This window comes from Melopsittacus undulatus, chromosome 6 (genome assembly GCF_012275295.1).
Source record: "Melopsittacus undulatus isolate bMelUnd1 chromosome 6, bMelUnd1.mat.Z, whole genome shotgun sequence".
Taxonomy (NCBI): domain Eukaryota; kingdom Metazoa; phylum Chordata; class Aves; order Psittaciformes; family Psittaculidae; genus Melopsittacus; species Melopsittacus undulatus.
In genome coordinates this window covers 41,204,226-41,221,761 of record NC_047532.1, presented here as the reverse complement: position 1 = coordinate 41,221,761, position 17,536 = coordinate 41,204,226, and the positions used below count along the sequence as shown (strand labels likewise).

Genomic DNA, 17,536 nt, shown 5'->3' with positions numbered 1-17,536 from the left:
GTCTTGTATGTACTTCAGGGTTTTAGAGGTCTGTTTTTGCACAAGCATGCCCAACTGTGCAGTCTCCTGAGACATTATTGCAGGGGAAAGTGGAGGCTATAGAGCATTTATCAGATGGTCTGCTGTGGTGACTCTGGCAAACATAAGCCTTTCCTCTCCTCTGGCAATGTTCCGTACTGCTCTATTGCCAGATGTTAACCTTGGCTGTCTGGTAGTTTCTATAGCAGCAATGACATTGCAAAGATCCCAGTTTGGGAGCAATGGAAAGCAATGGAAAAGCTTTAACACTGGTACACTTCATTTTCCTTACCTTGTTATAAATACGTCCTTGGTGTTTCAGCTGGGTTTAAAGGAATGTCTTTGTTCACTGTATAAGCAAAACTGAGCAAGTAGGCAGTGCCAGTAAATAAGAAAAAAAATGCATTCAGTTATAGATACTTGGTCTAGTGGAAGGAATCCCACATGGCAGGGGGTTGGAACTGGATGATCTCTAAAGTCCCTTCCAAACCAAACCATTCTATGATTCTATATACATAGATGTTTATGTTACACTTAGCCAAGATGTTTGTCATGGTGCAGTGTAGTGGTCTCACAGTATCATCTTCCATATAGAAATTCCAGAGAAATGCATAGGATCATCAGTAATTATCAGGGTCTCAATTGCATGTCTAACATGGCCTATTAGATGAACTGACACTTCTCTCCTACTTACTTTTCCTCCCTTTTGCTTTCATACTATTTTCTTATGTGTCCCCTCATGTATGACCTGGACATCTCAGGCTACCTTATCTGTTAAGGTGTACCGAGGTTGATTTGTACTCACAGATGGGATTGCAGTAAATGCTTTATGAATGCCAATAAAGAAACACCTTTGTCTTCAGATCAGGATTTAAAAGCATCCTGTGTTAAGACACTGAATAGTGAGAAATAAAATGTAAACTAGCTGTTCATTGTACACATACTGACTGTTGAATGAGAGAGGGATGATGTAATAGTGGATGGTGATAATAAATAGTCTTCTTTTTCATGTCAAGTATGATGTAAATTAGTGTTACAAGGATAGTCTTTATACTGGAAAATAAAATTCTTGCTCAACATGTGGGATTGGAAAGCTCAGATCATTATGTATGGAATCTGGCTGTGATAAAACAGATATTGGTGAAAACAACCACTGACTGATTTACACTTCAGAAGGCAATCCTTTTGTACCTTCTTATCATGACACATGAAACATTAATATCACTGTAGAAATTAAGGGCTCAGGTTTGTTAGGACATGGATAACATACAGCAGATTCTGGTCCCATTGACTACTGACTGCCTAAGGGTCTGGTTTATGTTAGTCTCTGGAAGCATAATTAGACCACTGCACATCTGAAGCATCTGTATAAAAGTAGTACTGCATTTGCTTAAGATGCTTTTGTCTTTCGCTTTGAAGGCACAATAAAAGATGAAAAAATGCAAGTTTTAAGTCAAATTAATGTAACAATCTGTTTCTTTTGAAAGTTCAAAAAGAAATTATAATTTCTGTATTTTCTTTATCACTGAAGTAATTTATGATCTCCACTCTTTAAATTTTATGGCTTAAAAGATACTTTGATATGCGGGTTTTTAACTTCTCATGTATTGTGATCACATGGGATGAGGAGCATTACATAATGGTGGTTTTGGGTTGGGTTTTTTTTTGCTATTTTTTGCTGGGTGTTTGTCGTAAGTGTTCATATGTGGTGTTTTTTCGTTTGGATTTTGGTTTTTTTTGGTTGTTTTTTTTTTCACATTTTGCTTGTTCCCCAGGTTCAGAACTTGACACTGCGCAGTCAGAAGTTGGGCGTATTGTCAAGTTCACAGAATGGCCCACCAAAGAGCAGCAGTCAAACTCAGTCGTTGTCTCTGTGCCCTAATAAACCTTTAACCAGTTCCAAGGGCAGCCAACCAGATCCTTCAGAAAGCAATAGAAAAGGCGAGAGCCCAACTCCGGAGTGTCGGAGTACACCAGTCACACGGACATCAAGCATACATCACTTAATAACACCAGGTAGGATGAAGATGGAGCTGTAAGAAATATACTTTTAAGTTTTTTTTGCATATTATGACTGTGTTGGAGTCCCATGGTCCCTGACCAGGTTCTTTTAGGTATTCCACATAAAGATAGTTTAATGTTTCATAGTAAATTTACTAATTTGTTGATATTGGATGTGATGCAGAATTTTGATTTAGCAGGGTGATAATACAGTGTTTTTAAATCACAGCATGGTGTAGTTGCAATACACAGTTGAATCACAGCACAAACATAATTCTTACTGTACTGGTCTGTATGTTATCAGGACATGTCTTGGTCTCTGGGAAGCAGTATGTTGGCTGAAACCCCCTCAAGCCTCTTGCTGTCATCAAGATCTCTTTTGCTGGTGGTTTTTTTGTTTTGTGGGTTTTCTTTTTTTTTTTGTGTTGCCTGTATTGTCAGGATGTTCTTATATGAAGTACTTACATAAATCCATAGGTGGTAGTGCCCAACAATCTTAGTGGTTTGTATGAAGAGAAAAATCAAAATAAGTGTGCAATTGCATGCAGTGTATTTGCATTTTTAGCTTCCTTATTTTGAAAGAGTAACAGTTGTCTAGACAATGGTCTGAATTCTGTGGAATTTAGCTTGGCTTAATGGTAGCTTTTAGAGGAGTGAGACCACGAGGCAGACATTCTTGAGGTATTGAGCCCTAATACTCTTCAAACTCACTTCTGTAAGGAAAAAATCCATCTTCAGTAGCAGAATGAATACTAAAGACAACATAACTGAGTTGTTTCTCAAGTGGAAACAAAGCAAGAAGAGGTTCACACGTAGAGGAAAATATGTGTGCGTGTGCTATAAGGAATTACTAATGAGTTGCTGGTTCACTTAAAGGTGGTGTGGTATCTCTGGAAGTTACTTTAGGTTCATATTTTTCAGTTTGTGTGCTCAAGATCAGACAAATACTTTGAACGGTTTAAATTCATACTGAACTCTTGGAATTTTGTTTAGTCTCTTAAAATGGTGTTACCTAAACTTTGACATAGCAGTTATCAACAAGTCCTGTTGACTGTGAAATTCTTATTTCTTCCAGTCTGCTACAAAGCAAACATTAAATACATTTAAAAGTTGCATTAAATATTTAAATAAGTGAAGGCTGGATCAAGCTAACACCAAAAAGATAAGTTTAGGTACTTTTATATAGAAGGCACCCGTATGTATGTGCATGTACATGCAAAAAGCATGGCTGTATTCCTTTATTAATTGCTATGTTTTGCATTGGAAGTTGATATATTCCTCTAATTATTCTTGTGTACTACATGCTGTCAAAGAAGATATTTCTAAACATAGGTCAGAGGGTTGCAAAAACTGTGCTGGTCTTACTTTAAAGTAGAAACTTAATTTCTTTTAATATTTTAATAATGTTCTCCAGACTTAAAAGAATAAATATTGATTGTCACTTTTTCCCCCCCTCACAGCTTCATATTCCCCATTACCTCATTCTCTAGTAAAACATCAGCAGATCCCACTTCATTCACCACCTCCAAAGATTTCTCATCATCAGCTGATACTGCAACAGCAGCAGCAAGTCCAGCCAATTGCACTTCAGACTCCTTCGGGTCAGGAACCCCCTCCATCGCAACACTGTCTGCCACTCCCAAGCCATGGTCTTCCTCCAGGTCCCAGCAGTGTGCAGTCTCATTGCTCACCTATTCACATGCATCCTCCACCTCTAACACTATCTCCTACTCCATCCCAGTCAGCGCAGCAGTCAGTAGTGGTATCCCCTGCACCTTCTCACTCCCCTAGTCAATCACCCACAATAATTATTCACCCTCAAGCACTTATTCAGTCACAGGCAAACTCCCTTGTGCCAGCAGCTCTTCAGACAGAGCACACTGCTCCGCAGCAAACTACTGCCAGTCCAGTTCGGCCAATTGCACAGCCACTTAATCTTCCATCACATCTTCCACTTCCATCTTCCCCTGCTGTACATACAGGGTCAGTAGATCAGCCCAGCTTAGTTTCCCCAGGCCAACAGATCGTGCCCTCGACGCCGCACCAGCAATATTCAGCCTTGCAGTCTGCACCTATCCCTCTTGCAGCTCCTCCTCAGCTGTCAACATCTTCAACCCAGATTCAACAACTGCCATTGCAGTCTGTACAGTCTTTACAAGTGCAGCCTGAAATTCTGTCTCAGGGCCAGGTTTTGGTTCAAAACACTTTGGTTTCTGAGGAGGAACTTCCTGCTGCAGAAGCGTTGGTCCAGCTGCCATTTCAAACTCTTCCACCACCACAGACTGTTGCAGTAAATCTTCAAGTGCAACCATCAGTACCAATTCAATCTCCAGTGGTAAGTGGTAATTCTTCAGTCCTTTATTCTTTATCCTCAGCTTCTCCAAAGAGCTGTAAGTCTGGCCCATTGGCTTCAGAGGGAGCTAAACCAAGTGCTAGACAGAGGGCCATTAGAAACCTGTTAATAACAGAAACAAGTTTTAAGAAAGCGGACATTTTTTACTAATTCTTGGGTTTTGGGGTTTTTTTTTTGGTTTTTTTTTTGGTTTTTTTTCCTTTGGTGGGAGGCTTTTTGTAATGGATCATCAGTCAAAAATACCTATCAAGAATCATGGAAGTCCGACTTTTGGACCTAAAAATCTTCTCTCTAAATGAAATGGCAGCATATCTAAAGTTTAAAAAGTGCATAAATATTATGTCAAAGCTTAGATATTTATGTCAAATTGGATTTTGATAAATATACCATATGTACTGTAAGCTTTACCTCTTTATGTTAATACAGATATAATACTGGCAATTGAAATTTTGAGTAGCAGAATCATCTCTACTGAGTGCCAAGTTAAATAGCATATTATTAAGATAATAGAGTTCTGGATAATTAATTTTGTACTAACATTGAAAATATCATCTTTGTAAAAGAATAGGGTAATTTTTGATGCTGTCTCAGTGTTCCACATCACTGCCATTTAATTTAGCTCATTATTAGTCTTGGATGTCTTCAACTTGGTTCAGCTGAAGGTTTCAGCTTCACTCATTCTGAACTAAAATAATATGCAGTGAAATATCAGTGAAATAAAATTATATGCAGATAAAGCTGATGTGTAAGTTGGCATTCCTAGGCTTTAGTGGTAACATGCTAATGAGATTAATGCAAGCAAGAGAATCAAAAGATCTGGTAGGCTTTTTTCAGTCTACCAACAGATTGAGGAAGGTCTGCTGTTTGATTTACGTTAAAAGGGTAATAATAATCTCAGCTCTCTGATATTTCATATAGAAATTGGGTGACAGAAGAAGCCAGGTTTGCTTTCAACAAGGTGGTATTTTACATCCTAACCTGTTAAACTGGCTGTCAGTAATTCACATTTATTTCAACCATTTTCAAGAAAATACCTTAGTCTAGCAATAGCTTGAAAGCCTTGGTGTACTCTTCTGAAATCCTCAGTTTGATTACACTGCTGTATAGGATAAAGAGCAACTTGTAGACTTCTCAATATGTTTCACATGCTCTAATTCCTCTTTCAAGGCCAGGTTGCACAAAGCCTTGGGTGACATAGTTTAGTGTGAGGTATCCCTGCCCATGGCAGGGGGGTTGGAATTTGGTGATCTTAAGGTCCTTTCCAACCCTAACTATTCTATGATTCTATGTTACAAAGCTTGCATTTTTCAGAACTGTTTAAATAGTTAGAAGTGTCTGTGTGTAGATAAAAATACAGCAAACTATAAAGATAAGGCAAGATCTCTGGTCTGTTTGATAGAACCAATGTCTCTTTATATTTTACTATTTACAAAAAATACTTCTTTTTCTCTCTATTTTTTCTCTCAAAGATACTGTGATGTCCTCAAAGTTCATTGTTTTGTATGCAGTTTGGAAATCGGTATTTTACTAGATTAGCGTATTTTCACATTTTAACTGGTAATTTGTTTAAAAAACTGTATTTATGCAACTCTTTTAAGGTATTAAGATAGAATGGAACTCTCTCTAAAGCAATAGTTTGTTGGATGCAGATTTACCAAGTGGAGAATGTATGTGAAGAAGAGATGCCTGAGGAATCAGATTGTGTCCACATGGCTAGAACACCTACACCACCCACTTTGTCTCCACCAGCCATAAACTTGGGGAATGGAGAGGCACTTAATTCAGAAGATCCATTGTCAGGTGAGAACAAGTATCAAACTAAAGTAGCTCTACTGCTTAGAAACTCGTACTCATTATTGATGGTTTAAAGGAAAAACCTGCATTTTTTTTTAATTTAATTTGGGGATAAATTTTTTTAAGTAAAAGAAACCATATGAAATATGCTTGAAATCCATGTGATAGAACTAATGTTTTGGTCCCAGATATTATCCAAATACACATAAAAGCTATATATGTAGCACAGGAAATGCTTATTTGAGCTTTTTAGTATATACTTTTATACAAAAATCTTAACAGGAATGTAAATCTCCAGTTAATCTTTAAGTGATAGTTGTGTGATATCACCAAAATATGCTAACTGCTCTGGTGTGAATTCGGGTCAGCAATCAGAAGTTGCTGTTGGAGTGGTTGACTACACTGTATGAGTCTTTTTGGCACAATTTCTTTTCATATATACCACAGTAAGGAGCTATTCTAATGCAAAAGCTACCAATGCAAATTTTTCTTCTTCACTGTATTATACAACATACATGCCTGTATCAATCATTGTCCTGCAAACTGATGTAACTTCCCTGATGTGCTAAATATCCAAATATATACCCTCTCTCTCTATGTGTTACAGGATGTATGTGTTTATATATAGGTAGATAGATATGCCATGGATATAATTGGGTGCTTAGAGGCTTGATGTTGTGTATACCTGTGACCCCACAGGCTACTGAGGCTCAAATCATGTCTGAAATTCTCTCTCTAGAAATATTTCAGCTGCTCAGTCTTGAGAATAGAATGTTCAAAAATACTGGGTTCTGCTTTTGACTTACGAATCTGTGATTTGTGTAGGTAATTAATGGCCAACTAAACTTACAGTTCATAGATGCTAAGTAAATGAAAATTCTGTGATAACTGCTTGTGGAATAGTCTGATAAGGAAAAGCATGTTGGTTTGAAGGTAAAATCTGTAACCCGTAGGGAAGAACCTGTGTTACAGGATGGTGGGTGCAGGTGTGGGTGTGTTCATCTCCTCTTATTTCTAGAATTCTGAGCCAATGGTTGGACATGAGTGATAAAACCACAAAATACTTTGTTGGGTTTTTTTTTCAGAACATGGGGGATTACCTTCAGTGACATCATCAGTCAGTGCCTCAGTAATTAAATCTCCGTCTGATCCTTCACATGCTTCTATTCCACCACCACCTCTTTTGCTTCCAGCAGCAACAACAAGGAGCAACAGCACATCAATGCCCAATAGTATTCCTAGCCTAGAAAATAAACCTCCACAGGCTATTGTTAAACCACAGATCCTGACCCATGTTATTGAAGGCTTCGTGATTCAGGAGGGTTTAGAGCCGTTCCCTGTAAGTGTAAAAGTTGCTATGATTTTCTTACTACTAATTTTTGAAACAGACTGGTTTTAAGGGTGATTTTTTTTGTGGCTAGTAGCTATTTAGATCTTGAATAATTTTTCACATGTTGGTTTTAACGTTTTTTCCACTGACTGGTTACGCGTTTCCTACAGCATTCAGTATACTTGTATACTGTTGGTATTGTCTTTCATATATAATTGGAATTTGTGATACCATTTGGCTTGCCAGTATCACTGGATGACAGGGTACTAAATGAAAATGGAAACACAGCTAGGTTACAGGCTGTATCTGGAGATAACTGCAGAGAGTGATTTTTAGGCTAGCATTTGCAATAACTTTGTTTTACATTCCTCTCCTAGGTACCTCAATTTAACTGATACCTTAATTTAAAGCTCTGAGTATGAGTGTGTTAAAATTTTACAATGTTAGAACTTTGTTTAAAGCAGTGGCAAGCCCCATGCTGAGCTCGGTGTGATTAGTACTGTGTCTGGTGAGAATTACTGTCGAAAATTTTAAATCCACAAATGGACAGTTTAAAACCTATGAGCCTGCCTTATTAACTAATTTAATATGTCTCTTATTTTCCCATTCCTTCATTTCTCTAGATAAAATGTGTTTCTTCCTTCATTTAATGTAATTGCAAACTGCAGAGCAGGAGTGAGTCTTTGGGAAATGGTATTTAGAGTTTTGGCACTATATAATAATGATTCATTGATAGGGAATAGAAACTGTGATTCTAGTCTCAGTTACAACTGCTAAATCACAAATACTATTTTCAGTTATTCATTGTTCAGTTAATCACTGTTGCTTTGCTTTTATTGCAATAGGTAAGTCGTTCATCTTTGCTGGTAGAACAGCCTGCAGAAAAAAGATTGCTAGTGGAGGGTCAGATCATGAGTGTTGTGTGTGTTGAATCAGACTTGCAGAATGCAAAACATGCAGACAACTCATCGGACACAGAGATAGAGGATATGATTGCAGAAGGTTTGTAGTTTTTGTTTAAATACCCATGTTACTTCCTTTTAGTTCTGTATGTATTACCGAATCCCATCCCACCTGTACTTCTGGAACCTTTCTCCAGTCTCTAATAGAAGTGTTTTTTACTAGCTACACATCATAATGACAGTTGTTGTCAATGCATACAGATGTTGCTTAGAATACAGTGGTCTCCAGCACAATGCATGAGCTAATTTGAGTTCCCCATGCAGTATCCGACATAATCATCACCATGGATTTTTAGAACTTGGCAATCAAATATTTTGGATGTGTTACACCCCTGTTACTGTTGAAGCCCAAATATAGGTAGCCTCATGAGTGTTATGAAATGGAAACTAAATAATGCCATGGCTCAGAAAAACAAAGTTATTCTTCAACTTATTTTTGTATATATTCATTCAAGTTTTAAAAGTCAGAATTTTCAGCCACCTCTGGATTTTCTGTTCCATATCTTGAGCAATTGCACAAGAGCTGGTTTTGGTGATATGGTTAAATCTGTCTTAATGCAACTCTTAGTTTTGTTCTTTTAAAATATTTTTTTCCCTCTTTCATACTGAAACTGTATTGGGCAGGTTAAGAAAGGACAAATACAGTGCCTGCTCCTTCCACAGGTCTGCATCAGGGAGGTAGCTGGGACAAGTCAGGAGAGCATGTCCTGGGCAGTAGCAGTTGTCACTGTAGCTGGGCTTCAACTGCTTCCCACTCCGAGCATTGTATATTGTCATTTAGTTAAAACAATGTCTCACCAGTCTTGTCTCACAGGAACTTTCAGGGTGGCAATTCTGATGGCAGTTCATTACTTACTGTGGTTTCTGCCTCAGTGAATGGGACCGAAGTGCAGTAGGGAAGTTGGCTGCATCCACTGTGTATATCAGCAAACAAATGAGCTCAAGGGATCAGTATTCTAGATTATTAGATTCTGTTACATTATTTTTTACCACAATGATTTATATCTTTTTCTGCTGGCAAGTGTATTGGATCAGACCCGGGTCAAGGATTGCAGACAAGGTAGAAAACTTGCTTTAGAAAGCATTCTGAATTGAAGAAGAGTATTTGTTGGTAGTGAAGTCAAGTAAACATGGCTGAAATTTTTTTGCGTAAGGCTCATATATTTTTCCGGTCATGCAGTATGTATCTCAACTGAAAAGTATATTTTTACTTGTACCACCTATTTTTAGTAGGAGTTGATTTAGATTGGAAGGACATCACTAAAAGGAAATATTTATGGGTTGCAGTCCTTGTACATGTTGCTATAACATTTGTGCAGCGAAGTCAGAAACCATGGAAACAGTGCCTGAAAATGAAAAATAAAACATTATTTCCTAAATTATGGCTGACTATATGATTGCATTTACTAGCATATCTCAGATCCCTGCTTCAATTTTGCAGTAACAGTCGACTTCAGGGAGTGGCAGATATTTGAAATGCTGTGTTTTGTGACTGTAACTTTCTTTTGCTTATGTTGTAGTTTGTCTACATAGAAAAATGAAGAAACAATTTTTACAGAATCCATTTTTTAAATGTATTAGATGATACTCTACTGGAAAATAATTTGAGGCCTGTACCTTACTCTTCACTAACCTTCACGTAGGCATGGCAGACTAAATTTCAGAAGGCAAGCATCTGTCATATTAATAGTGGAGGTTTGCAGCATCACTGGAAGTTTTCTAAACCTTTATTTCATTTAATTTGAAATTGCTGTTATTTTTTGGTATAGTCTCCCAGTTCTTTGAGAGGGAAGCCCTTTGATGTGAAAGCATCAAGCACAAGAGCCTTCAAAACAGAAAAAAAAAAAAGAAAAGAAAAAAGTAATCATTTGGTAAATTTTTACTTGTTTGACATATTTTGGTTATTTTATAGCTCAATTGAGTTACACTACTTTTCTACTACTTTTCTAAAAATGAGACTGGTAAATCCCTTAGCTCATGACTATGCTCAGTAAATTGCTATTAAATAAAATTGCTTTCATGATCAAGAGTACAGCTTTTTTTTTAATGCCTTGTTTCACCCAGTATATTTCAAACAAGAGAAACTTTTTGCCATCTGATGTGTCTTCTGTGAAGCTCTGTTTCCAACACTTATTTTGCCCTTAATTTGTTAGAGTAGATCTTAATTCAGTTTTCAATAGCATTCCCTAAGAACTTTTCAGTATTAACACTATGTTGTTTCTCACATTTCAAACAGCTTGCTGTCATTTTATTGAAACATTCATGGTTTTGGTTTTAGTTATTGTTCCTGACAGCTAGTGTTAGGTTTATATATGCATTTTGCAACTCCTTGTTAGATGAGCTAGTAGGAAAAATCCAACACTGAGACAGATCCATGTGTGTAGAAGTTGAGCAAAGGAGATTTTCTGATACTAAACCAGGGTATGATTGCTTGTAGGGTAGAAACATCTAATATGCAAAAGAAAAGGCTCTTAATATCAAATTTCACTTCACTCTGTTGTCAGTTTTTTCCACATAGCATGACCTGACTTGGCAGTGAGTGCTTTGGGGTTGTTTGGGGGGTTTTTTTGAGATATGGTTATTTATTTGAAGGATGCATCTCTGGTATTTAATTTCATTTGGTCAGATTTGGTATGTTTCCCATTTAGAATCATAGAATCAGCTGGGTTGGAAAAGACCTTTAAGATCATCAAGTCCAACCATTACCCCAGGACCACCACTAAACCATGTCCCTGAGGACCTTAGCTACGTGGTTTTGAACAACTCCAGGGACAGTGATTCCACCTGGGCAGCCTGTTCCAATGCCTGCTTACCCTCTGAGTGAAGAATTTTTTTCTAATATCCAATCTAAACATTTCCTGGCACAGCCTGAGGTGTCCTATCACTTGTTACTTGGGACAAGAGACCAAACCCCACCTCACTACAGCCTCATTTTGGGTAGTTCTAGAGAGCAGTAAGGTCCTCTTGAGACTTCTCCTCACCAGACTAAACAACCCCAGTTGTTTCCAGTTTTTATTTCTTGTGTGATACCAACTTACTCTTTTGGAGACTTGCAGCCTGGTAATTTTCAGACTGCCAGAAGATCTGTTGACTTCAGTTATATCCTCATACATGAGATACATTATTCAAATACCTTCTTTAGTATTTTGATCTCTTTGCTGCACTAGTGCTTATTCTTAGCTAGTCAGTGCAAGCAGTTTAGTGAGTTAACATCTCTGTAACAGACTTACATGTTCATAGTTAAAATCTTTCAATTAAACTTTGATATCTGCATTTATATTAGCTGACATCAAAGCTTTACAAAGAGCTTGAAACAAAAAGCTAGTTTGCAGTTTTTTCAACTAATTATATAAAATTAAAAGTATGAATGTGGAAGTAGAATAGCAAGAGGCAAAGTATATGAAACAGTGACTGAGACAAATCAGAAGTGTGGAAGAAATGTGTGTTTGTTTAGGCCTCTAAAATTCTATAGAATTTTTGAGCCATGTATTTTGTCCATGATTACAGCTATGTGGTGTGCAGATCTTTCACTTGACCTGAATGACCACAAAATGTTACATTTCAGTTTATGCCAGTTTCACTCCTTTGCTCCTTATGATGTATTTCACAGATGATATGTGAGGATAAGGGTTGGTTTTCGATTTTTTTTCCATGCCAGAAGTCAAGTTGGTTTGCAGATATGGTGGCATTATTCTAAACTATGTACAAACCATGCATTACCCACTAAATGCACTTCTAGCCAAAGAGAGCATAGACGTTCAGCATGTGATATGTATGCTGCCTTGACCTGCCTTCTTTTGAGCTCTTTTACTCTTTTACTCATATTTCTCTCATCTGGTGTTTGAATTCTTCCCGAGGAGCAGGAAAAGTGTATCCTTATCTCACCAACAGAGAAGTATTCTGTAACAGTAGACTAAATTAGTAGATGCTGTAACTGTGGGAGGTTTTTTATTGTATACAGATTTAACTTTTTGATAGATAAGATTCATTGTCTTGCTTTCACAAGTCCCTTTGGTTGTAGCAGTTGAAAGAAATTATTTTAAAAAGTTAACATGTTATGTCATTACAAGAGAGCTTGAATTCAGACCATGGGTGCTCAGTTCTCTGAATGAACTCTTTATAAACAATTCAAGAGGACTGTAACACCTCTTCTTAATTGTTTGCTATGTTTGAGGGTGTACTTGCTCATGGATGGCTTGAAAATTAACAAAAGCGCTGATTAAGTTCATTGAATAACTCAATTGAAGGTTCAATAAGGTTCAGTTTGCTCAAGATCTATAGGGATTGATATGTTACAGCTTGCTTAGCTTTTCACAGTTTTCTGCTAATCATAGTACTTAATTAAATGTGTGAGGTATTTGAAATTCTTCTGCCTGCCTGCTTGAGATTAGAAATTTGAACATAATTTTGTGTCATTGAAGCTGACTTTCTTATGTGTAACTCCTTTCTTTAGAAGGACTGGATGAAATTGAAAATGATCTTCTGAAGTGTGAATTTTGCGGGAAAATGGGATACTCCAATAAGTTTCTACGGTCAAAAAGATTCTGTTCCACATCCTGTGCCAAAAGGTACTTCGCCTAGTTAGTGCTTAACAGTATCTGGTTAATGGAATAGCACCCAAACAGTATATGGTGTTGAAAGATAAACAATAAATCATGACTGCCTGCTACCTGCATTTGCAGAGTATATGAGTGCGAAGAGTTATGGTAGATTATAATATATTTTAAGAAGATAGACAAAAGGGAATTACAGTAAAGTTGTGGACCTCTTTCCAGAGGGTGCCATGCTGTTGGGATTATGGGAAGGTGATGAGTGTCATGGAAGAGAAATTCATTCAGTATTATTAAGTTTGGAAATCGGTGCAGAGGTTCACAGGCCACCAGATTTTATAGATTTCTCATGTTCCTGTTGTCTTCCTCTTGTTGTTGGGCAATGTCAGAGAAAGAATACTTGGGTGGGTGAGCTTTCTTACACTGTTTTGTGATACTAGGGTAAGAAACACACTGAATTTATCTTGGCATAATTGAAATGCTGCATAGACAAAAAAAAACATTCTTAATGGTTTTAATAACAGTGTAAAATTTGTTTATGTGCATGAAGTAAAATAGAAATATTCATAAGCATAAATAATTTTGTGTTTTCTGAAGCTCCTCCTTTCCTGAAAATAAGTTATGCCATTTGCTTGTGTGTGGTTTGCAGAAGAAACAGGCTGGTTTCTGTTTCTCTTTTGGTTTAGAATGCTGCTTTTATTTTGGTTTGGTTGAGAGAGGAGGGATTCATAGTCAACATCTGAATGTAAAATATTGCATCATTACAGCTAGAAAATTTATATTTAACCCCAGATGTTTAGAAATGGTAAATAGTTTAATTTCACCACTTAGTTCTTCTGTTGCATCAGTATGCCTAGAAACCACCTTTCTCTTATGTCTGCTGCTATTTTAATCCTCCATGTGAGACATTCCCATTTTAAGTAGTGGGAATGTGGTTTTTTTATTTGGTATGTGTTGGGACACTACTAGCAAGAGGAGATTTGTCCCATTGATGTTAAAATGAGATTTTTTTTTTGTCTCCATCCTCTTTTAACTTTTCCTTACCTAGATATCAGCTAGTTAGGGAAAATGGAAGCAAAAGATACAACATGAGATCAAAATAATAAAGAAGGTATTTGAATAATGTATCTCATGTATGAGGATATAACTGAAGTCAACAGATCTTCTGGCAGTCTGAAAATTACCAGGCTTTTAGCAGACATTTTAGAGAAGGGATCAGCCTACATGATAAAATGCAGAAGTATTTCTGTCATGGAAGAATGGAAAAGATGGGCATCTTCCAGGGATGATCTAGATTCAGTTGATCTTGCATCAAGACAAGGGGTTTGAGTAAATGGCCTGTGAGATACTTTTCTCTTGTGTTTCTGTGACAACTGTTGTCTTTAATTAGGCAGCATTTCTGTAACACTGTATTTTTTTGATTACTTGATTGAAATCAGTCCAAAAAACTATTAGTGTGTTACTGAATATATCTTGCTTCTTCAGGCACAGCCTTAGTTGCACTAAGAAATTTGGGCTGTTTACATCAGACAAGAGCAGTCGCTGGAATCGGAAATCAGATAGCCAAAGTCTAGGGCGACGCGGGCGTCGACCGAGTGGCCCTGATGGGGCATCACGAGATCATTTTCTTAGACAGGTCTGTGGAATACTTGCTTTAAATTATGGCATTGTTTGGGGAGTTACAAATAAAATCTAATACTGTAGCGGATTTGTATTGCATTTTCCAGCTTCCCGTTACTTATCCATCCCCAGAAGAAGATATGGCTCCTCATGAAGATGCTGTTCCAGCTGCCATGACCACCCGTCTGCGAAGACAGAGTGAAAGAGAGAGAGAACGTGAACTTAGGGAACTAAGAATTAGGAAAATGCCAGAGAGCATTGACTTGTTACCAGTGGTGCAAGCTGACCCATCAGTATGGACTGTTGATGAAGTTTGGGCCTTTATACATTCTTTGCCTGGTATGTAATGCGCTATAACTCATGCCGGTTTTCTTTTTTAACAGTGAAGTTCCTTGCTTTTTAACACCAGTGTGATGAGGTGGTGTGGTAATAGAACTGCTGTACTCTTTAGTTGGTGATGGAAACTGGAATGTGATTTGTTTCCTCTTACTTGTTCCTTCAGCACAAATTCCATGTTGATAGAACTAGTCCCACTCCTGCTGTTGCATCCTAGCTGATGGAGATTAGAGCTGTTCTCCCTTCAGTCTGACTTCTCTTAAGAGGTCAGTGAGAGATCAGACACACTTCCTCCCTTTTACACGTGCTTTTCTTCCCTCCTTACTTACTGCTTATTTAGTAGAAAAAGGAGTTATTTCCCCTTATAAAACTGAAAAATTTGAAAGACCTGTCCTAACATAAGTCATTAAAAAAGAATAAGCAAGTTTCATCTATGAAGTTAAACTGCTTTGCATAACTTTGCTCAGTAACTGAAATGCAGAGGACTTCTGTGTATAGACTCTGGATACTGGTAGATGCAGTCTGTTCTCAGAAAAAAATAATCTTCTTTCTCCTTGTTTACAAACCTTTTCTTTAGCTCAGTGTTCACAGTTACCTTTCTGTCATCTTCAGGTTATTTGACACATCTTGTTTCCTAACTATCCCAAGCTTTAAAGCTTCCCTATCCCTCTTTTCCAAGGATGCCATTCTATCTGATCAGATACTGTAACCCTTCCAGCTAACAAGGCAGGTCTCCACAATAGCAGTCATGCAAGAATTTTTGTTGCTTACCCATGTAACTCACAAGTCAAAACATGGTGAAGTCTGTTCCTGATTTTCTACTTCTGGAATGCTAAACTGTTCTTGTGTGTGTGTATCCCATCAGGCTGATACCTGTAAGGAATTCATTCCTAAGTCACATGCATGGTTATGAAAAAAATCTTTTATAAAGTGGATCAGGCAAAGAATTGAGTAAGGGGTGTCTTAAATCAGCAAAAGTGACATACTTAAAGTATGACAAACTATGAAGTATGTTTCTTGTGATAGGTTTGTAATTAAGTTACTCTTCTGTTTTGTGAACCCGCAGTGATGTCTGTAAAACAAGCAAAGCTCCTTAAATTTGAGACATGGTCATTCATGTTTCTGTACTTCAGCTGTGTTATTGGGATGTAACTATAATGCTGATGGTTTTTTATAGATTTGAGGCTCTAGTTAATTCTGTAAATTCCCGATCCATGGTTCTGCAAAGAATAAACAGTAGTTCTTGTCCTAGAAAACTTAAAATACCACATAAACACAATTCATTTCCAAGGATGAAAACAAAGATATTATTGTTAAAATGTGGTTTCACTTTTGAAACCATTACTTTTACAATACTTTACCACTACTGGATCTAGGTTATCTTGGTGTGGGTTTTTTTGTATTCTATAAACAAGTTAATTTTTTATTTTAAGCAGCTTCATATTTCTCTGTATTTAATGAAAATTTATTGTAATTATTCATTCCCATCCATATTCTTTAAAAAAACCCAGAAGTTCAATAGGTATTTAAAATGATATTCAGAACCTGCCAGAACTTTGTTATATAGCTACATTCATGTTGTTTGGCAGTTTGAGGGTTTATTGTGCTCAATATATTCTCAAGCCACTCTCTTGAAAAAATATTATTCAGATGCTGCCAGAGTTGAATGATACAAAAAGTAATGTAATTGACTTTCATTATGCTATTTTACAATATATACTTGGTGCAGTCCATGCAGACCATCTGCCATGTTGTAGGAGACAGTGATTTGTCAGCTTTTTGTAAACATTAGGGACACCTGTTTTAATTTACTGCTTTCTGTGTAGAGTCTGTAGCTGAGACCTAACTGCAGTTAAGTGTTGTTAGGATTTCCATTAATTCCTCTGAAGCCTTTTGGAGAACTGAAGTTTGTGGACACTACTTTCTTCTGGGGGAAGAGACAGCAACAGTTTAAGCCCTAGTGGATTTGTTCCTCCTTTCTTCAGCTGCAAGCTTAATGGTCTTTCACCCACTTCCCATCCTTTTTTTAGTTAAGTTATTGCACAACAATCAATTGGTAAAGTGCTTAAGAATACACTGTGTGCTTGGATGAAGGGACTTAAATACATTCAACTTTCATCCTTTGCTTTTCCAAAATCAGTTTGAGTATTTTAGGAGAAGTTAATTGAAATGCTTCATATCCTGCTTAAAGAAAAAAAACCCTGCAACTACAACCAGTAATCTATTTTAACAGGACCACTTTTGCTCCTAAATGTAAAACCTCTTGATCTCTGTTTCTTTGTAAATGCTGTGGTGTGACAATTGCCATGTTCAGGTCTCAAGTCAGACATAATTTTGTCTGTTGTCAACATATAAATAATAACCTTTGTTATGATGTTAGAATTCTTAAGTCCTCCTAAGAATGGTCAATTGTCTTAAGATTTGTCTTCATGTTAATGGCAGCATTATCTTCACTTGGTAGCTGCAATTTTTAGTGCTGGAAAGACCCCACTTGAATTATGCTCTTACTTGATTGCTATTTCAGCAGTATTTTGCTAGTTTCTTCCAACTGTGAGATCATGGTGGTTGTTCC

At 37.1% G+C, this 17,536-nt stretch overlaps 1 protein-coding gene across 1 annotated transcript in view; it reads left to right on the top strand.

Moving 5' to 3' along the window:
- Positions 1-17,536, top strand: part of PHC3 (polyhomeotic homolog 3) — a 33,662-nt gene that overhangs the window by 7,741 nt on the left and 8,385 nt on the right. The window contains exons 6-13 of the mRNA XM_031047095.2: positions 1,794-2,034; positions 3,480-4,354; positions 6,022-6,172; positions 7,252-7,505; positions 8,342-8,498; positions 12,912-13,026; positions 14,494-14,644; positions 14,736-14,967. Of these exons, the coding sequence (XP_030902955.1) occupies positions 1,794-2,034; positions 3,480-4,354; positions 6,022-6,172; positions 7,252-7,505; positions 8,342-8,498; positions 12,912-13,026; positions 14,494-14,644; positions 14,736-14,967 (2,176 nt within the window). The remainder of the gene's footprint in view (positions 1-1,793; positions 2,035-3,479; positions 4,355-6,021; positions 6,173-7,251; positions 7,506-8,341; positions 8,499-12,911; positions 13,027-14,493; positions 14,645-14,735; positions 14,968-17,536) is intronic.